The sequence below is a fragment of the Lithobates pipiens genome, unplaced genomic scaffold (assembly GCF_037356315.1).
Source record: "Lithobates pipiens isolate NorthernLeopardFrog02 unplaced genomic scaffold, aLitPip1_a1.2 Scaffold_8, whole genome shotgun sequence".
Lineage (NCBI taxonomy): Eukaryota > Metazoa > Chordata > Amphibia > Anura > Ranidae > Lithobates > Lithobates pipiens.
Window position 1 is genome coordinate 662,165,760 of NW_027507903.1, and position 19,021 is coordinate 662,184,780.

At 47.2% G+C, this 19,021-nt stretch overlaps 2 protein-coding genes across 2 annotated transcripts in view; both read right to left on the bottom strand.

Moving 5' to 3' along the window:
* The window catches only part of LOC143961839 (uncharacterized), a 299,153-nt gene that overhangs the window by 196,895 nt on the left and 83,237 nt on the right, over positions 1-19,021 (bottom strand). The window lies entirely within an intron of this gene.
* LOC143964380 (NACHT, LRR and PYD domains-containing protein 10-like) overlaps positions 1-19,021 on the bottom strand; it is a 53,537-nt gene that overhangs the window by 8,978 nt on the left and 25,538 nt on the right. Inside the window, exon 5 of the mRNA XM_077474096.1 lies at positions 5,175-5,366. Coding sequence (XP_077330222.1) covers positions 5,175-5,366 — 192 coding nt within the window. The remainder of the gene's footprint in view (positions 1-5,174; positions 5,367-19,021) is intronic.

A 19,021-nucleotide genomic window follows, 5' to 3' on the forward strand; every position in this document is an offset into this window, starting at 1 on the left:
GAGCCCAACAACGCCGCCTCCAACGTGGATGCAGGGTTGACTGGGCCCTCGGAGAGCCACCACCTGACAGTCACTAGGACTGCCGCCCAGTAATATGTCAGAAAACAGGGCAGCGCCAGACCGCCACGCACAAGGGGCCGCTGAAGGGTTGTTTTAGCTATTCTAGGGGGCCTACCATTCCAAACGAAGGATGAAACAATGCCATCTAGTTTCTTAAAGAATCTAATCGGGATGTGGACTGGGGTCTGACGGAAGAGATAGGTAAACCGAGGAAGAACCGACATTTTAATTAAATTGACCCGACCCACTGGCGAAAGCGGCAAGGACCGCCACACAGTACACCTCTGGGTCAACTGGGTGACCACCGGACTCAGGTTAAGGGTAATAAATTGTTTCAAATCTCTATGTATTTCCACTCCCAGATATTTAAATTGAGAAACCCTCTGCAGTTGCCCATCCACCTGGGAGCCACCCACACCATCATGCAGGGGGAATAAAATTGATTTCGCCCAATTTATGCGTATACCCGAGAATTGTCCAAACCGGTCAATATGCGACAATGCCGCTTGTAGGGAGGCTCCATCGTCCTTGAGATACAACAAGGTATCATCAGTATATAATGAAACTTTTTCCTGCAAAGGACCCCGGACAATACCCCGAACCTCAGGAGAGGAGCGGAGGAGAGCCGCCATAGGTTCAATTGCCAATGCAAAAAGCCCCGGGGACAGGGGGCACCCCTGCCTGGTTCCCCTGTGAAGGGGAAAGATTGGGGAGAGGACCGCACCCGTGTGTACTCTAGCCGTGGGAGCCCTGTACACCGCCCTGACCCACGAGATAAAGGCTGGACCGAATCCAAATCTACGGAGGACTGCCCACAAATAGTCCCACTCCACGGAGTCGAAGGCCTTTTCCGCGTCTAGGGAGGCCACAACCTCCTCCCCACCATCTGCACTCCCCGAGGCCAAGACAGTAAAAAGCCTGCGAATATTAATATCTGTCCCCTTCCCTGGCATAAAGCCAGACTGATCCTCATGGATCAAGGTAAGTATAACCTCGTTCAGTCGCCTGGCAAGGATTTTGGTCAGCACTTTCGCGTCCTCGTTGAGCAGGGAGATAGGTCGGTATGACGAGCACAGCTGGGGGTCCTTCCCAGGTTTAGGGATCACCACTATAATGGCTTGTGCCATAGACGGAGGAAGATCTCCCTCCCGGAGGGACGCGGTAAACATATCATGCATTCTAACTGTCACCTCCTCCAGGTAGTGCTTGTAAAATTCCGGGGGTATCCCATCCTCCCCAGGGGTCTTCCCCGGCTGCATGGACCCCAGTGCAAGTCGGACCTCCGCCAGAGTGATCGGGGAGTCCAGGCCATCCCTGGCCTCAGAAGTAAGGGCAGGGAGTGACACCCCCTCTAAAAAATTACTTAACTCCTGCGCTGAGTACTGCACCCTAGATGAGTAAAGGGTGGAGTAAAACTCTGCAAAGCAAGCGTTAATGGCAAGGGGATCCGTCACCACCGTCCCAGCACTATTCTGTATTCGAGGGATAGTGGAGATTGGGGCCTGCTCCCTAGAGATCCAGGCCAACAACCTCCCCGTCTTTTCACCCTGTTCAAAAATCCTCTGCGTCTGAGCCAGTTGTCGTTTGCTTGTCTTAGCCACCCTAAGTAGCACCACCTCTCGGTACGCTACCTTCATATCCTGAGCCGTGAGCGGATTACCCGTGAGGGTGAATCGGGTCTCCAGGTCTTGGGCCCTGGCTTCTGCCACTTCTACCATGATCCTATCATTCCTACGCTCCCGACCAATGGAAGAGAGGTAACACCCCCTCATATAGGCCTTGAAGGCATCCCAGACCATCCCCCCAGAAGCCGTGCCCACGTTTGAGGCCCAAAATCCTCGGATTTCACCGCCCATCTCAAAGGCAATAGTAGGGTGTTCAATCCAGTACCTTGACAATCGCCATAGTCTATCCCTCTGAGGGGTAGAGGTCTGCAATGTACACAACAGCGGGGAGTGGTCAGAGATGCCCCGAGGAAGTAACTCTATTCCAAGGACCCTGGGAAGCATGGGGGCACCAGCGTAAACAAGGTCAATACGGGAGAGCGTGTTGTGGGAGGAGGAGTGGCACGTAAACCGGCGATCTGATGGGTGTTTCCACCTCCAGACATCCTCCAGCCCAAACACCTGTGCCCAGCGAGAAACTGGAGAGTCAGTGGCCCGGTCAGGCGTCAACCTATCCAGGGAAGGATTAGGAGGAATGTTAAAATCCCCTGCTATAACCACATTGTCAGTATGAAATTGGGCTATCAGGGTAGTCAATTTATGTAGTAAAGACAGATCCGCGGGAGGAGGCATATAGAGGCCCACCAGCACCATCTCTATCATGTCTATTGTGGCGTGCACCAGCACGTATCTCCCGTCCTTATCTGTAACAATATCAAGAGGCTCAAAATTAAGGGACTTATGGATCAGGACGCTAACTCCCCGGGCATAGCCGGAATAGGTGGCATGATAGTGGTATCCCACCCAGGGCCTCTTCAAACCCATAATCCTGCCCCCCACCAGGTGCGTCTCCTGAAGAATACAGATATGCGGAGCATATTTTTTCACGTAATCAAAAACAAGAGAGCGTTTAATCTTCTGGTTAAGCCCCCTAACGTTCCAGGAGAGGATCTTCAACGGAGCCATAACCTGGAAGGAGAGGAGGGACCATTGGATGTGACCGCCCGACCGGGGTCAAGGCCCATAAAGCCCATCTGAAACAATGCAATGATATACCCTGTACATTCGTCATAGTAGCGTTGTCCACAACAGAAATCATATAAGCATGTAACAAAAAAAAACAATAACAAAAAAAAACAGAAAAAGAAACATAACTCCCCTCCCTTCCCACCCCACACCCCAGAAAAACAGTCCCAGGGTGTTTGAGAACCCAAACCAAACGTAATTAAACCCATTTAAAGGAGAAATCTCCCGTGGGGGGCGGTGCGTGTCAACCAGCACACCTAGGGCAGAGTCTCCTGCGCAGAGTAGACAGACTCCAGCGCAACCGCTTCCTGGAGGCAAAAAAAAAGTTTAAAAACAAGTGAAAGGGGAACAAACAATAGTATAGGTGACGCCTCAGAATGAAGTGCAAAATTCTCTCGGAATGTTCCAAGGGCCCATTCTTAGTTACAACTCGTCCAACAAAAAGGGAGATAAAAACCAAAAAGAAGAAAGAAAAAACCCAAAAGTTTGGACGACAACTTCGGAGCAACGGGGTCCAGCATCCTCGGTATGGGATGTCCACGTCCAGAAGTAATCATGCAGACCCCCTCAGGCATAAGCCGAGGGGGAGGGGGGGGATAAGGCCCCAAGGCCCGTAAGGCAGTAACATGGCAACATGAACCCAGGGACCCCCCCAAGGAGCAACAGAATATTAGGTCGGCCTCCCGCCCCCTGCCCAAAACCACCAATGGAAAAGAGGGGGGCATTCCAACCGGAGTTCCAAGTTCGGAGGTGGAGGGACAGAGCTGGGGGGGGGGGGGGGGAACCGATCCGCGTACCTCCGGGCGAAGCTGGTGATGCTTGTGGACCCCAATCAGGTAATCACCATCAAGGATTATCCCTGCCTGGGAAGGGAATCGATCTATCTGGAGGCCTCACTCGGGGAGGTAAAGAAACGAACGGATTCTCCATCAATCACTCTGAGTTTCGCGGGGAACATCATGTTGTACTTGAGACCTTTGGTGCGCAGCTGGGCCTTGACTTGGTCGAATGTCCTGCGTTGCCTCTGCGTCTCCACAGAATAATCAGGAAAGAGCATTAATTTAGCATTTTCAAAGCGCAGGTCCCCCACCTTCCTCGCCTCCCGAAGAACCAGGTCTCTGTCTCGAAAGTTCAGAAGGCGGAAAATAAACGTGCGTGGCGGGGCTCCCGGCGGGCCACGAACCGACGGCATTCTATGCGCTCGTTCCACGACAAAGTGAGGAGAGAACTCAGCAAGCGGGAGAAGTGTACGTAACAAACGTTCGGTAAAGGCTTCGGTGTCACGGCCCTCCGACCTCTCCGGCAGGCCCACCAACCTCAGGTTGTTCCTCCTATTCCTGTTCTCGTGGTCCTCAGCCCTGGATTCCAGCGCCTTCACCCGCACCTGCAGGGTACGGAGGGAGGCATCATGGTCGCGGGTAACATCCTCCACGTCTCCAACCCTCCGCTCCGCCTCGGTAAGCGGCTCCCGGTGTTTATCCATATCTCGTCGGATAAGCCCCATGTCGAGCTGTATCTGCTCTATCTTAGTGGTTAGGGTAGTCTGGCAGCCTGTGATCGCTTGCATAAGAGCTTGGAATTGATCAGCACCCAGCGGTGGCGTGTCAGCGTGGTCCGTTTGAGACGCCATATTAATGTAGGCCTGGCCGCGTGCCGCGCGGGTCTGTAGCGGGGTTCCCGGCGGGGCTCCCGGTGCTGTGTGCTTCTTCCTGTGGGAACCGGAGCTGCCCCTGCGCATCCCCGAGCCTCACCACCGCTTCACCGGTCCAAGAGGATGGATAAATGTCCCCAAATGCCGGATAAATAGCCTGCCAGGTACAGAGCTCTCTGCAAACACGTCCTAGCTGGTTGCCATCTTGGCCACGCCCCCCCTCTTAGCTCATGCTTATGGTAGGCTACAGGAGGATAGAGAGGAAGCAGAAGCCCAGGACAACAAGGGATAGTCAGGAGATAGCCAAATGTTGGGGCAACTAGCAGACAAGGATAGACAGAGAACACGCCAAAGGTCAGGGTAACAAGCAGGCAGGGATAGTCAAAAAACAAGCCAAGATCGGTAACAGAAACAGACGTAGAGCACAAGGCAAGCAGGAGGCAGGAAACCAAACACACAATATTGCTCGGCAACGCAGGCTTGGAGAGCACAGTGTTAAATAGTGGTTCCTGTAGAGGCTAGGGTGGAGCCACGCTAAGGGAAGATTACTTAACCATACAGGTGTGAGACTGCAGGTCCTAAGGCTAATACACAGACCAGGTAAGAAACAGACAGGGCATGAAAGTATTTCTGCAGATTCATAACAGTACCCCCCCCCCCCCTTCTTATGAGGCCTCCCCTTCCCCTGCTTGGGACCAGGCTTGAAGGGGAACTTCAAATGGAACTTCCTCAGAAGATGAGGTGCAACGATTTCAGATGCAGGAATCCAAGACCTCTCCTCAGCACCAAAACCTTTCCAATCCACGAGATATTGAAGAACACCTTTACAGAAGCGAGAATCCAAAATTTGACTAACCCCGCACTCTTGATCATCCTCAGAGACTGGAGCCAAGGTCGGGAGAGGATGGGAGAACTTATTGAGAACTAAAGGCTTCAGAAGGGATACATGAAAGGAATTTGAGATCCTGTTTAAAACAAACAGGATTCCGCTTAGAAATTATATTGTAAAGATCAATGAATCTCGGGGCAAATTTCAGAGAAGGAACCCGGAGTCTGATGTTTATGGTGGAAAGCCAGACTTTGTCTCCTGGCTGTGGAGGAGGAGGCTTCTGCCTGCGAAGGTCAGCAAAAGCCTTGAATTTGTTGCCAGCTGTCTGGAGGGAATCATGAACATCAACCCACATGAAATTGAATGTTTCCTGAACTGTAGCCAAAGTTGGAATATCGGGAGAACAGGTCATAGGAAGAGGGAGCTGAGGATGTCTTCCATAAACTGTGACAAAGGGTGTCTTCTGAGAACTGACGTTAACATGATTATTGTGAGAAAACTCTGGCCACGGGAGTGGTTATGCCCAATTGTTGTGATGAGCCGAGACCAAGGCACAGAGAAAGACCTCTAACTTCTTATTAACCCTTTCAGTGTGACCATTGTATCGAGGATGATAAGAAGAGGTAAAATCCAAAGTAATGTTGAGGGATTTGCAAAAGGCTCTCCAAAAGCGAGTAGTAAACTAAACACCCCTACTTGAAACATGGGAAGGAACTCCATGAAGGTGAAAAATCTCATGCACAATAATGTAAACCAAGGCAGGAGCAGAAGGGAGACCAAGAAAAGGAACAAATTCGGCCATATTGGAGAATCAATCAAACACCACCCAAATGCACGTATTCTTCTCAGAAGACAGAAGATCGGTGATGAAATCCATGTTAATGTGAGACCAGGGCTCCTTAGGAATGGGTAAAAGCATGAGAAGACCAGCAGGAGCTTGTGTGGAGGATTTAGACTGGGCACAAACATCACAAGCCTTAACATAGTCTTTAACATCAGAATGAAGAGTAGGCCAACATTACTGATGAGGAAGAAAGATCGGAGGGCCCCGGCGTGACCTGCCACCTTGGAATCATGAGCCCAATGAAGGATCTTCATTGGTGAGAATGAAGGTCTTGCCAGGAGGAATTTTTGAGTCCAGGGTAGAATGGGCAAGAACACATAAGGTAGGAATGATCAATTCAGGTTCGGAGGTGGGCTCCTCATCCTGAATGTGAAAAGACCTAGAGAGTGCATCAGCCCGACTGTTGCAGGAACCAGATTTGTATGTAATAGAAACATTTAAATGGGAAAAGAAAGTACTCCACCTGACCTGTCTGGGATTCAGTCATTTGGCATTCTTTAAGTACTGCAGATTTTTTTTTTTTTTTTTTCAAAATATTTTATTGAATCAAGAAGAGGGTACAAAAACAACAGCATACATAAAGGCATGTAAGAAGCAAGGAAATACAAAGAAAATTCGTATGGCCCATATATAACAAAGATCACTTGGGATACAAAACAATGCAAGAAGGAGTATATTAATGCATGAGCAACAACACATAGATGAGAGAAAACAGTCAAGGTCGTGTAAGGAAGGCTAATCGGGAAAAGAAATAGCTACCAAAAAGAGACAACTTGTGAGGGTTCTCAACGGGGAGAACTCAGATGTAAGGGCCGAGGTTGAGGTAAGGGGGGGGGGTGAAACCCCCGTGTACAATGCCTGGAACATAAAGTAGTACCCATAAGAAAGATGGGGATGGGGAGGGTGGGAAGTGGTAAGACAGAGGGGTAGTAAGGGTGGGAGGGAGTGGGGGGGAGTGGAGTCCGCTCACCGATGTTCTCCATGGCACATACTGGGCTTATAGAAACTCACAGTGATATGCGAGATGTAGTGTCTGTTGTGGCCCAGGGCCAGACCAAATAGGCGATTAAGATATAGAGGAGAGATACAAAAAGCAGTCAATCTGGGCAAGAGAGACAGGTTGGAGTAGAAGCGCATGGACTACAGTGGCAGCGCCCGAATATACAGAGGAGGGTGGAACAAGGATCGACGAATTAAACGAAGAGACTTTGAGTGTGGTTATAACCCGGTGTAGTTTTGAAGTGTTTCCAACACGCCCATCTCGTGTTATATTTGGCAGGGGTGTCTTTTGCTATGTGGATCAGTTCCTCCATTTCTGAAATTCTGTTTATTCTGTGGAACCAGTCTTTAAGAGAGAGGACAGTCTGTGATTTCCAGAGGGTTGGGATGCATTGTTTAGCAGCATTAATCAAGTGGATAATTATTGATTTACGATAGGACGTTTGAGGCAGAGTAGTGTGATGTAATAGGAATTGGGCCGGAGTGTAAGGCAATTCGTAGGTTGTAATGTCCTGAATCAGTTTATGGATAGACCTCCAGAAGGGTTGGAGCAGGGGGCAGGACCACCAGACGTGAAGAAATGTACCTCTATGTTGGTGACACCGCCAACAACCGTCCGAGACAGAAGGGTCCCATTTGTGTAGTCTGTCTGGCGTTCTATACCATCTTGCTAGTATTTTGTAACTGTTTTCCTGAGTGGAAACGTTTACAGATCCTTTGTGGATATTAAAGAAAGCTGTTTCCCAATCTGAAGTACTGCAGATTTTTATGGTCAGTGAAAGTTGTTATGGAGTGCGGGGAATCCTCCAAGAGATGACGCCACTCCAATGACAATTTAATTGCAAGAAGTTCCCAATCACTAATATCGTAATTGTTCTCTGCCTGAGAATTTTTTTGGGAGAAAACGCACATGGTTGACATTTTTCCTCAAAGGATTGAAGAAGCACATCTCCCACCCCAATCAAGGAATCGTCCACTATAAAAAATGGAACCCCAGGGTTAGGTCACCTCAACAAAGGTCCAGAAACAAAGGCCTGTGTCAAGTCATGAAACACAGAGACAGCTTCATGAGGCCACTCCTTCACATTTGCACCCTTTTTGGTCAAGGCGATAATAGGGGCAGCAATGGAGGAGTAATTCCTAATGAACTGCCTGTAATAATTAGTGAACCCAAGAAAGCACTGTGTGGCCTTAAAGCTTGCAGGAAGAGGCCAGTTAGTAATGACTGAGACCTTTCCAGGATCCATATGAAGACCCAAGCTAAAAACAAAGCATCCCCAAATCAGAACCTTGGAACATTCAAAAAGAACATTTCTCCAGCTTTGCATACAGATTATTTTCTCTAAGGCACTGAAGTACAATCCGGACATGGTCTTTGTGAACAAGCAGATTTTTAGAAAAGATGAGAATGCCACCCAGATAGATGACAACAAATTGATAAATCAGATCCCTGAAGATCTTGTTGACAAAGTTTTAGAACACAGCTGGGGCATTATACACACTAAAGGGCATAACAAAGTATTCATAATGCCCATCTCTAGTGTTAAATGATGTTCATCACCCCTCCGTATCTGGATCAGATTGTATGCACCCCAGAGATCCAACTTAGTGAAAATGGAGCCACCTTTCAATCTGTTAAACAGGTCTGGTATTAAAGGTAAAGGGTATCAGTTGTTGATCGTCAGAGCATTTAAGCCTCGATAGTCAATGCAGGGTCTTAAGGTCCTCTCCTTCTTGGCTACACAAAAGATCCCTGCTCCCACCGGGAATGAGAATTTCCAAATAAATCCCTCTCTTTAGATTCTCCGCAACACACTCAAACATGGTACAAAGGATAGGTCTGGCCCCTGAGCAGTATTGACCGGGAACAAGGTCAATGGCACACTCTAAAGGCCTGTGGGGAGGAAGTACTTCAGCCAATTTTTTGCAGAATACATCCCAGAACTCGCTATATGCAGCAGGAAGAGCAGGAGATACTGATGTCGTGACCACAGGAATTATATTCTTTGGGGTAACCTTGAGTAGGCAGGACGAAAAACATGAGGGACCTCAAGCCAAGATCTGCTGAATAGTAGACATGTGCATTCTTTTTCGTCCAAATTCATTTTCATCCGAATTTCAGGTATTATCGTTATCATTTTAACAAACGATAACGAAAGTGCAGAATCCGAAAAACGAAAGATCCGACATAAACAAATGCTTTATTTTCTTTTTCGTTGTGAAAACAGTTCGATATAGATAGGAGATTCGACGCTGACAATAACAATCTGTGTCCATTGAACCTGTGGTCGAATGTGCCTAACCTTAACTCTATTAGTCCAAGATTATTCTACATAGAGAGAAAAGATTTGACGTAGAGAGGAAAGATTCAACATAGAAAGAAATGATTGCTGCTGGAATTGGGTGGAATTGCAGCTAAACTATACAGTCATACAGTTTAGCTGCTCCGTCGAATCTTCTTTGAACATTCGACAGACACCATAAGCCTTCAATGACAGATTTGACCTTAATTCCTTTGGATTTGCAATTTTTAACGAAAAACAAAATAAACAAAAACGAATTTCGGGAGTAACTAAATAAATTTATTTTTCGGACAAAAACGAAATTCCGAAACAAAATATTTCAGTGTGCACATGTCTACTGAATAGTCCAATCAATGGATAATGGAGCTGTAACCAAGCAAGGCCCAATACAATGAGGGTTGAGGCTTTAGGTAGCAAGAGAAAGGTGTACTCCACAAGGAGTGGATATCCTATCGACATCTTAACAGGGAAGGTCTGGAAGTGGATGGGCCTCCCAGGAAGAACAGTGCCATCAATCGCCAAAATCACCAGTGGAGTGGTGAGAGGTGAAAGAGGAATTTTCATGGAAGATGGTTCCCCAGTCTATGAAATTGCCAGCGGCTCCGAAATCCAGGTAGGCCGTTACCAAATGAGGGGAAGCATTGACATGGAGGAGCACAGAAAGAAGGAGACGGGATGATGAAGGTGATTTCCCTGGGTCAAATACGCCACCTTGCAGATGTATTAGACTCATGTTTCCCGGATGGAGAGAGCAGGTATCCCAAAAAAGACCTTTGCTCCCACAGTAGACACACAAGCCCAGAGTTCTTCTTCTGTTCTAACACGCTCTACAGGAGGTAACCTAGACCAGCCCAGCTGCATAGGTTCCACAGCTGGCTCGGGCTGCTCCATGCATCAAGGAGAGGGGAGCTCGGGCTGGCTAAGGATCATGGAGAACTGACGCCTTTTCTCTAGGGTCCTCCCCTGGAAGCAAATATCGATTTGATTGCAGAGGGAGATGCCATGATCCAGACCTGAGGGAATGGTTCCTCCTGCCAAATCATTCACTCTGTCTGAGAGGCCTTGTAAAAAGGTTGCAAGTGTAGTGGCGACACTTTTAAAAGGTGTCCGCTATGTGTAAATTTTGTTTTTTTTTCTCTCAGAACAGTAAAGGGGTTCTGAGGGTTAATTGTGTAGGTTTTTACTTTGGCATCAGTTTGGCTGGGCTGTGTTAGGGTTCTGCCTGGTCATGTGTACAGTCAGGTGCACATGACAGACCCAGAACCAGACCTGCTTGGACGTTTTGGGTATCGGCATTCCCCGGAGCCAATCAGAGGGTGCGTCTGGCCCCGCTGAGTAAGGGTACTTAAGATGCTGGAGTCACGTGTTCAGGGTTCGTTCGGATATAACTTCCTGTTCTGGAGTCTGGATCGGGTTAGCCCCATGAGGAGTTCCGGTCATGGGAGCGTGTGCCACCCGCAACATGGTCAGTTTGACTAGCCCCACAGACCCGCTTGGTCTGGGGCAAGGATCCATCTGTTCCCGAGTCCCGGAACCGGCTGGCCCGAGGCGCAGTAACAGAGGGAGGATTCAAGGCGTCTGGGTGTGCTCTCAACTTGGAGGGGCACCGTAGCTCGTGTAAGCAACCGGGGGAGGACTCTTCGGAGGAGGGCCAACAAGCTGGCATCCCAAGAAGTGCCTGGTTGCTGGGTTGTCAAGGACACTAACGAATTCACGCTTTTCCAATACTGCCAAGGAGACAGAGAACGTTCCAGGTACTGAGGAAAGGTTCCTGTTCACTTTGATTGCAACTTTTCTTCAAGGTCAGAGAATTTGCAAGTTCTGAATTCAAGTGCTGACTGCCATAATCTCTGGCTAGAGATTTGTTCAGCTTTGGAGCACCCACCTGCGAGTGGCTACTCTCTGGGTTTGCATTTGAGACTTCCTAATAGTAAGCAGTTCAAGGTGCCTGAGTTTCTTCACCCTTGCCCTCTGTTCCCATACAATACTGTGTTATTGGATGTTACCCCTGCAAATAAAAACCTTTCTAAAGGACTTCTATGGTGTCAGCGTCCAAAGTCGTTTGGTACTAACTCTGGGAACCCCTAGACCTGGAAGAACAAGCCAAGAGGAGGTAACCGGTAAGCCCAAAAGTTAAGGCCGCCCCATCGAGGGTTATGGCCGCTACATATGTGAACAAAAATAACCATAGACCACCTCGGTAGTATGTGTTACCATGTGTAACTGTGTAAAAACAATAATTAATATATTCAAGTGAATAAAATATCTGCAAATAAGAAAAACGCAACATAAAACGTCCATGTGTCTATGGGGCCTATTCAAAGGGCCTATATCAATTGTGCTATAAAAGAAAAGTCCATATAAGTGATGATGTGAATATAACCAAACTTCTCAGCATTCGGAAAAAAAATAGATGTTCTTGTAACTAAAACATGACATTAATGCCGCTTACCAGATCAGTTGGACCTCAAGTTATAGAGATCATAAGAGCCTGAAGCATCAGCCTGCCAGCAACCATAACCTTTCCCCTGTCCTTCCATTCAGGGAATGCTCTCTCATCCAGCCCCAACGACCAAAGGTAAGTGCTCTCTTCTCACAATCTTGAATACCAAGATCAAGGAGTAAACTGCCTCAAACCAGGGTCTTTTTACAGAGATAGTCCTGGAAGTTTGCCACTCGATAGGGGAAAAAAGAGGAGGAAGGCTTCATAGTGCAGATAAGCTTCAAAATAAGGGGTTTATTTCACTAAAAAATCACGGCAAGCATACACAGCAAGCATTGCAATCATAAAAAAACAGGAACAAAAAATTGTTAAAAAATGCAGAAACAGCCAAGGATCAAACCAAATAGCTGAATGAAAAAAAACCAACATAATGACGTCAGAATCAATTACTCAACTGACACGTTTTCCCATAGAAGGCATCAACTGGGAACAGAGACATGATTCGATATCAGCACATCACGCTTAAATACTCAGGAAGCAGGGGAGACATCGGAAGTAACATTTTTCCATCTTCCTCCCATTGTCGTCCGATAAGTTGGATACCCTTTTGGCAAAATTATCACAAAAGTCGCCAAAAAAACATCCACTACCTCAAAAAGTCCTCAAACAAATGAAGTACAAATTGAAAATTATTTGCTGATGCTTTAATGCTGAGAAGTTTGGTTATATTCACATAATCACTTATATGGACTTTTGTTTTATAGCACAATTGATATAGGCCTTTTGAAGAGGCCCCACGGTGTGATCACTATTCACATGGACGTTTTGTGTTGCCTTTTTCTTATTTGAAGATATTTGTTCACTTGAACATATTAATTATTGTTTTTACACAGTTACGCACGGTAACACATACTACCGAGGTGGTCTATGGTTATTTTTGTTCATTGTTTGATAATTAGTGAATAATTAGTGGATGCTCGCTTGTTTCTTTTGGATTACAGAGTCCCAATAGTCTGGCCACATGCGTCCTGCGTCCGCCATCTTGCTCCCTGAGCCTCGTCTGTAAAACATTGCTGTATCTCGAACTGTACATCATTTTGCTTTCCCTGCTTTATGAGATGTCTCAGTCTCCCGTTGTTTAGGCGGGTACATGCTAAAAAGGTATAGGTGGCCCCTATGATGATTTTAATATGAGAAGCCAGTCAGCAATATGAAGCAGTGATTCCTATGCAGATATCTCAATTCACTGCTAGCTGGAGTCCAACATTAGAGCCTATTGCCCTGTACACACAGTCGGAAATTCCGACGGAAAAGGTCCGATCGGATAATGTTGTCGGAAAATCCGATCGTGTGTGGGCTCTATCGGACTTTTTCCGTTGGAAATTCAGATGGAAAAAGTTTGAGAGCAGGACCTAAAATTTTCCGACAACAAAATCCAATCAGACTTTTTCCGATCGCTTGTAGAGAATTCTGACAAGCAAAGTGCCACGCATGCTCAGAATAAATTACGAGACGAAAGCTATTGGCTACTGGCCTCTACATAGTCCCGTCGTACGCAACGACCGCCACCGCGTTCAGAATGATCAGATTTTCCGACAACTTTGTCCGACCATGTGTATGCAACACAAGTTTCGGCCAAAATCCGTCTGAAAAAATCTGACAGATTTTGTGGTCGGAATGTCCGACCGTGTGTACAGGGCATTAGACTTCTAGAGGGGGTATCAGGACACTCCAGCAGGGGTCCCTAACAATGGGGGGAGATTACAGCTGACTAAAACGATTATCTACAACAGTGGGAGATATACCTGGCACCGCAAGACTATTAGATAATGTATACAGTTCAATATAAATAAGCATTTACAGTGTAAACTGAAGTAAATAGTAGTGCTAAACAGTATAAATAAATAAACCCAGTGACAAGTGATAGTGATCAACACGAATACATAAATAAACAACTAATAATAAAGTTTTTGCAAAAATAGTGCATACATGAGACTGGATTGTCTCAAACAAGGAAAGCTGAATGTATGCTGATGTGAAATCTTCAAAGTGTGCGCTCATTGTTTCCACTCCCCTTTGGTTAAACACTCACCGAATGGCGATGCCTTGCACTCTCATGCTTGGCTAAACAGCATCAACCCTTACAGGGTTAAACATCCACCAATATCCAGGCGTGACACCCAATATCATGCACTCTCCATATATAATGAAACAAAGTGCTCCAATGGTGCATGACTATGGTATTAACTATGGCTTGTTACCTACTATCCCAATAACTTTACCCTTCCCTCTAATGACCGCACAACACTGAAATGGAGTAAATTGGCCATAGCAGCCGTTTTATTAACCAAATATAAATCTAAAATAAATTACCATAATAATTAACATAATAACCTTTTTAACCACCTCAATACAGTGCAGTTACACCCCTTCCTGACCAGACCAATTTTCAGCTTTCAGCGCACTTACAGTTTGAATGACAATTACTCAGTCATCCAACACTGTATCCATATGAAACTTGCGTCCTTTTTTCCACACAAATAGAGCTTTCTTTTAGTGGTATTTAATCACTAGTGGGTTTTTTATTTTTTGTGCTATAAATAAAATAAAACGTATATTTTGTGAAAAAAATGCCTTTTTCTTCGTTTCTGTCATAAATTTTTGCTAATTAGTAACTTTTCTTCATAAATTTTGGCCAAAATTTATACTGCTACATATCTTTGGTAAAAATAACCCACATTAGTGTATATTATTTGGTCTTTGTGAAAGTTATAGAGTCTACAAACTATGGTGCCAATCACTGAAAATTGATCACTTCTGATCAGGCCTTCAGTACATCAGGTGTACCTCATTTCTTGAGACACTAACAAGTCAGGAAAGTACAAATACCCCCCAAATGACCCCTTTTTACAAAGTAGACATCCCAAGGTATTAAGTAAGTAGCATGGTGAGTTTTTTTAAATTGTCATTTTTTACCACAATTCTTTGCAAAATTAAGATTTTTATTTTTATTTATTTTTTTTTTTACTAAATTGTCATATTATCAGGTTATTTCTCACACACAGCATATGCATACAACACATTACACCCCAAAATACATTCTGCTACTCTTCCCGAGTACGGCGATACCACATGTGTGAGACTTTTACACAGCCTGGCCACATACAGAGCACCAACATTGATGTAGTACCTTCAGACGTTCTATGAGCAAAAATTACGCATCTCATTTCTCAACCACCTATTACACTTTTGAAGGCCCTGGAGTACCAGGACAATGTAATTTCCCATAAAATGACCCCATTTTGGAAAGCAAACACCCCAACGTATAATCTGTGAGGCATAATGAGTCTTTTGAATGGTTAATTTTTTTCCAAAAGTTTTTGGAATATGTGGAAAAAAATTTAAACGCATTTTTTTTTTTACACAAAATTGTCAATTTATAAGATATTTCTAACACATAGCATGTATATAGCAAAAATTATACCCCAAAATACATTCTGCTACTCCTCCCGAGTATGGCGATACCACATGTGTAGGACTTTTACACAGCCTGGCCACATAGAGAGGCCGAACATTGAAGTAGTACGTTCAGGCGTTCTAGGAGCATAAATGACACATCTCATTTCATTCCTACCCATCACACTTTTGAAGGTCCTGGACCACCAGGACAGTGAAATTATCCACAAAATGACTCCATTTTGGAAAGCAAACACCCCAACGTATATTCTGTGAGACATGGGCTGCAAATAGGTACTCGGGTACTCTGATGGGCTGGAGATAGGTACTCGGGTACTCTGATGGCCTGGTGACAGGTACTCGGGTACTCTGGTGGCCTGGTGACAGGTACTCGGGTACTCTGGTGGCCTGGTGACAGGTACTCGGGTACTCTGGTGGCCTGGTGACAGGTACTCGGGTACTCTGATGGCCTGGTGACAGGTACTCGGGTACTCTGATGGCCTTGAGACAGGTACTCTGGTACTCTGATGGCCTGGTGACAGGTACTCGGGTACTCAGATGGACTGGAATAGGTACTCGGGTACTCTGATGGCCTGGTGACAGGTACTCGGGTACTCTGGTGGCCTGGTGACAGGTAATCGGGTACTCTGGTGGCCTGGTGACAGGTACTCGGGTACTCTGGTGGCCTGGTGACAGGTACTCGGGTACTCTGATGGCCTGGTGACAGGTACTCGGGTACTCTGATGGCCTGGTGACAGGTACTCAGGTACTCTGATGGTCTGGTGACAGGTACTCAGGTACTCTGATGGTCTGGTGACAAGTACTCAGGTACTCTGATGGCCTGGTGACAAGTACTCAGGTACTCTGATGGCCTGGTGACAGGTACTCTGATGGTTTGGTGACTGGTATTTGGGTACTCTGAAGGGCGGTGACAGGTACTCATATGGACTGTGACAGGTACTCGGGTACTCAGATGAACTGTGACAGGTACTCGGGTACTCAGATGGGCTGTGACAGGTACTCGGGTACCCTGATGGACTGTGACAGGTACTCGGTACTCTAATGGACTGTGACAGGTACTCGGGTACCCTGATGGACTGTGACAGGTACTCGGTACTCTAATGGACTGTGACAGGTACTCGGTACTCTAATGGACTGTGACAGGTACTCGGTACTCTAATGGACTGTGACAGGTACTCGGTACTCTAATGGACTGTTACAGGTACTCGGTACTCTAATGGGCTATGACAGATACTCAGGTACCCTGATGGACTGTGACAGGTACTCGGGTACCCTGATGGGCCGTGACAGGTACTCGGGTACCCTGATGGGCCGTGACAGGTACTCGGGTACCCTGATGGGCCGTGACAGGTACTCGGGTACCCTGATGGGCCGTGACAGGTACTCGGGTACCCTGATGGGCCGTGACAGGTACTCGGGTACCCTGATGTGCCGTGACAGGTACTCGGGTACCCTGATGTGCCGTGACAGGTACTCGGGTACCCTGATGTGCCGTGACAGGTACTCGGGTACTCTGATGTGCCGTGACAGGTACTCGGGTACTCTGATGTGCCGGGACAGGTACTCAGGTACTCTGATGTGCCAGGACAGGTACTCAGGTACTCAGATGTGCCGGGACAGGTACTCGGGTACTCTGATGTGCCGGGACAGGTACTCGGGTACTCAGATGGGCTGGGACAGGTACTCGGGTACTCTGATGGGCTGTGACAGGTACTCAAATACTCTGATGGACTGTGACAGGTACTCTGATGGACTGTGATTGACAGGTACTATGAGGGGTTGTGACAGGTCCTCTTTAATTGAGGGGGGGGGCAATCAGTATGATTGGTGTACACTGTATGCGGTAACGGGATGTTACCGCAATCTCCTCCTCACACACCATCGGTGTGTGAGGAGGAGAACCCGGTAACATCCCGTTACCGCGGTTTGTTTACATTTTGGTGATCGGCTGTGAAAGGATCACAGCCGATCACGTGGGTAACCAGCCGGCCAATGGCTGTTTACCAGCGTCGGTGGCGAGCAGTGTTCCTGGGGAACACGCCACCACCGACGTGCACGCGCAGCGCGCTCGCGATCGCGCGCATGCGCCGTGCACGTTCGGGGTGTGACCATCTGTGATCGGCCGTGACTTCATCACGGCCGATCACGTGGTAAACAGCCATAACGAATGGCTGTTCACCCCCTTCGGTGGCGAGCGGTGTCTCCGTGACACGCCACCACCGAAGAAACAGGGATGCGCATGCACGATCACGCGCATTCCCTGTTTAAACGGGAGGCCGTCATATGACGTCCTCCCGCCACAATAGCTGCGCCGCCTGGCCGTCATTTGACGGCCAGCGGTCGGCAACTAGTTAAACATAACATCCAATGTATTCACTAAAATGGAGCACAAGGTCCCAATAGGCATAAAACCAGAACTGTACCTGCTAGTGACTTCTCAGGACTCCAGTCGTGAAACCACCGACTCGAAGACAACTAGCACGTACCCATATACCAACTGGGAGCCGTACCTCAGACGGGTCCCTACACCATACCTTTTTGATGACCCCATTTGATCTAAAAGGACCTTGCACCCCGCCACCACCACTCAAACCTGACACCTTAGGTTTAAGCGGACATCCACACCCTCAGGGCCCTCTGGATACCCTCCTCCAAACCAAGAAACCACATATTGATCCCAATGGCATTCAAATGAACACTGTCCCCGCGTAAATATCTCCAAGGTTCAACCTCCAACTTGTTGTGTCGCACCACCAAACCTCCATTGCACATCAGAAACCTTGCCACCTCCCGATTTACCTTAACCCCTTTCCTTGTTAATGCCTGCAACCGACTTGGACCACCTCCATTCCGTATGAGCTACCATATCAGACCATACTATCAACAAGTCCGGGTAATCTATTAGAAGCCGCAGGAAGTCAAATTTAACATCCCATATGAGCTCCCTCATGGACTGCAGCCCTAAATAGTTCCCCCCAGCATGCACCACTAACACATCAAGGGCTCTATCCAGGTGAGTATAGCGCTAAATCTCAGGAACTACTCTGCTCCACAATAGACCGGGCATCCCGATCTAGCAGACCACTGCCTCCTCCCTAGGAATGCCCAATTGACGTCTGTCAGGCCGAACATTAGCTCTACTTGCTGTCCAGTGGACATATGAGTGGCCCAATATCCAGATCAAGCGGGAGCCCATCTCTGTAAAGAAAAAAACAACACCACACACATAGAAGGAAGAACACCAAGCCAGCCTCCACCCTAAGAAAACAGGGGGGACAGACAGGTCAGCATACAGTCACAAACCCCACATAAATTAACTTACTCATAACAACTGAGGATGAACATACAGGCGATAATGCCTACCAATTCACCACAATGCCCCCTCACTCAGACACCAGCGCGCACCTTCCGTTGTGGTCCCAATGCGAAAGGAATGAGAAGAAAAATCTGACTGACAGAAACCTAACACCCCTAAACACCTAAACACTGCCATGAATTGATACCAAGACAAAGCTGAACCATCTGCATGCAATAGCAGGGGTCCAACCGTGCCTGTTGGCAACTTCAAAAAATGCGAAACAACCTGCATCGGACAAGCCAAACAACTGGTAACTGGTAATGCCAAACAACTTCACTCGAACCCCCCGCCCAACTTGATCAGTCTGGGATCTTCGTATCCAAAAAAACAAAGCACAGAATTACTGCTGCATTGCACGTCAGCTGAC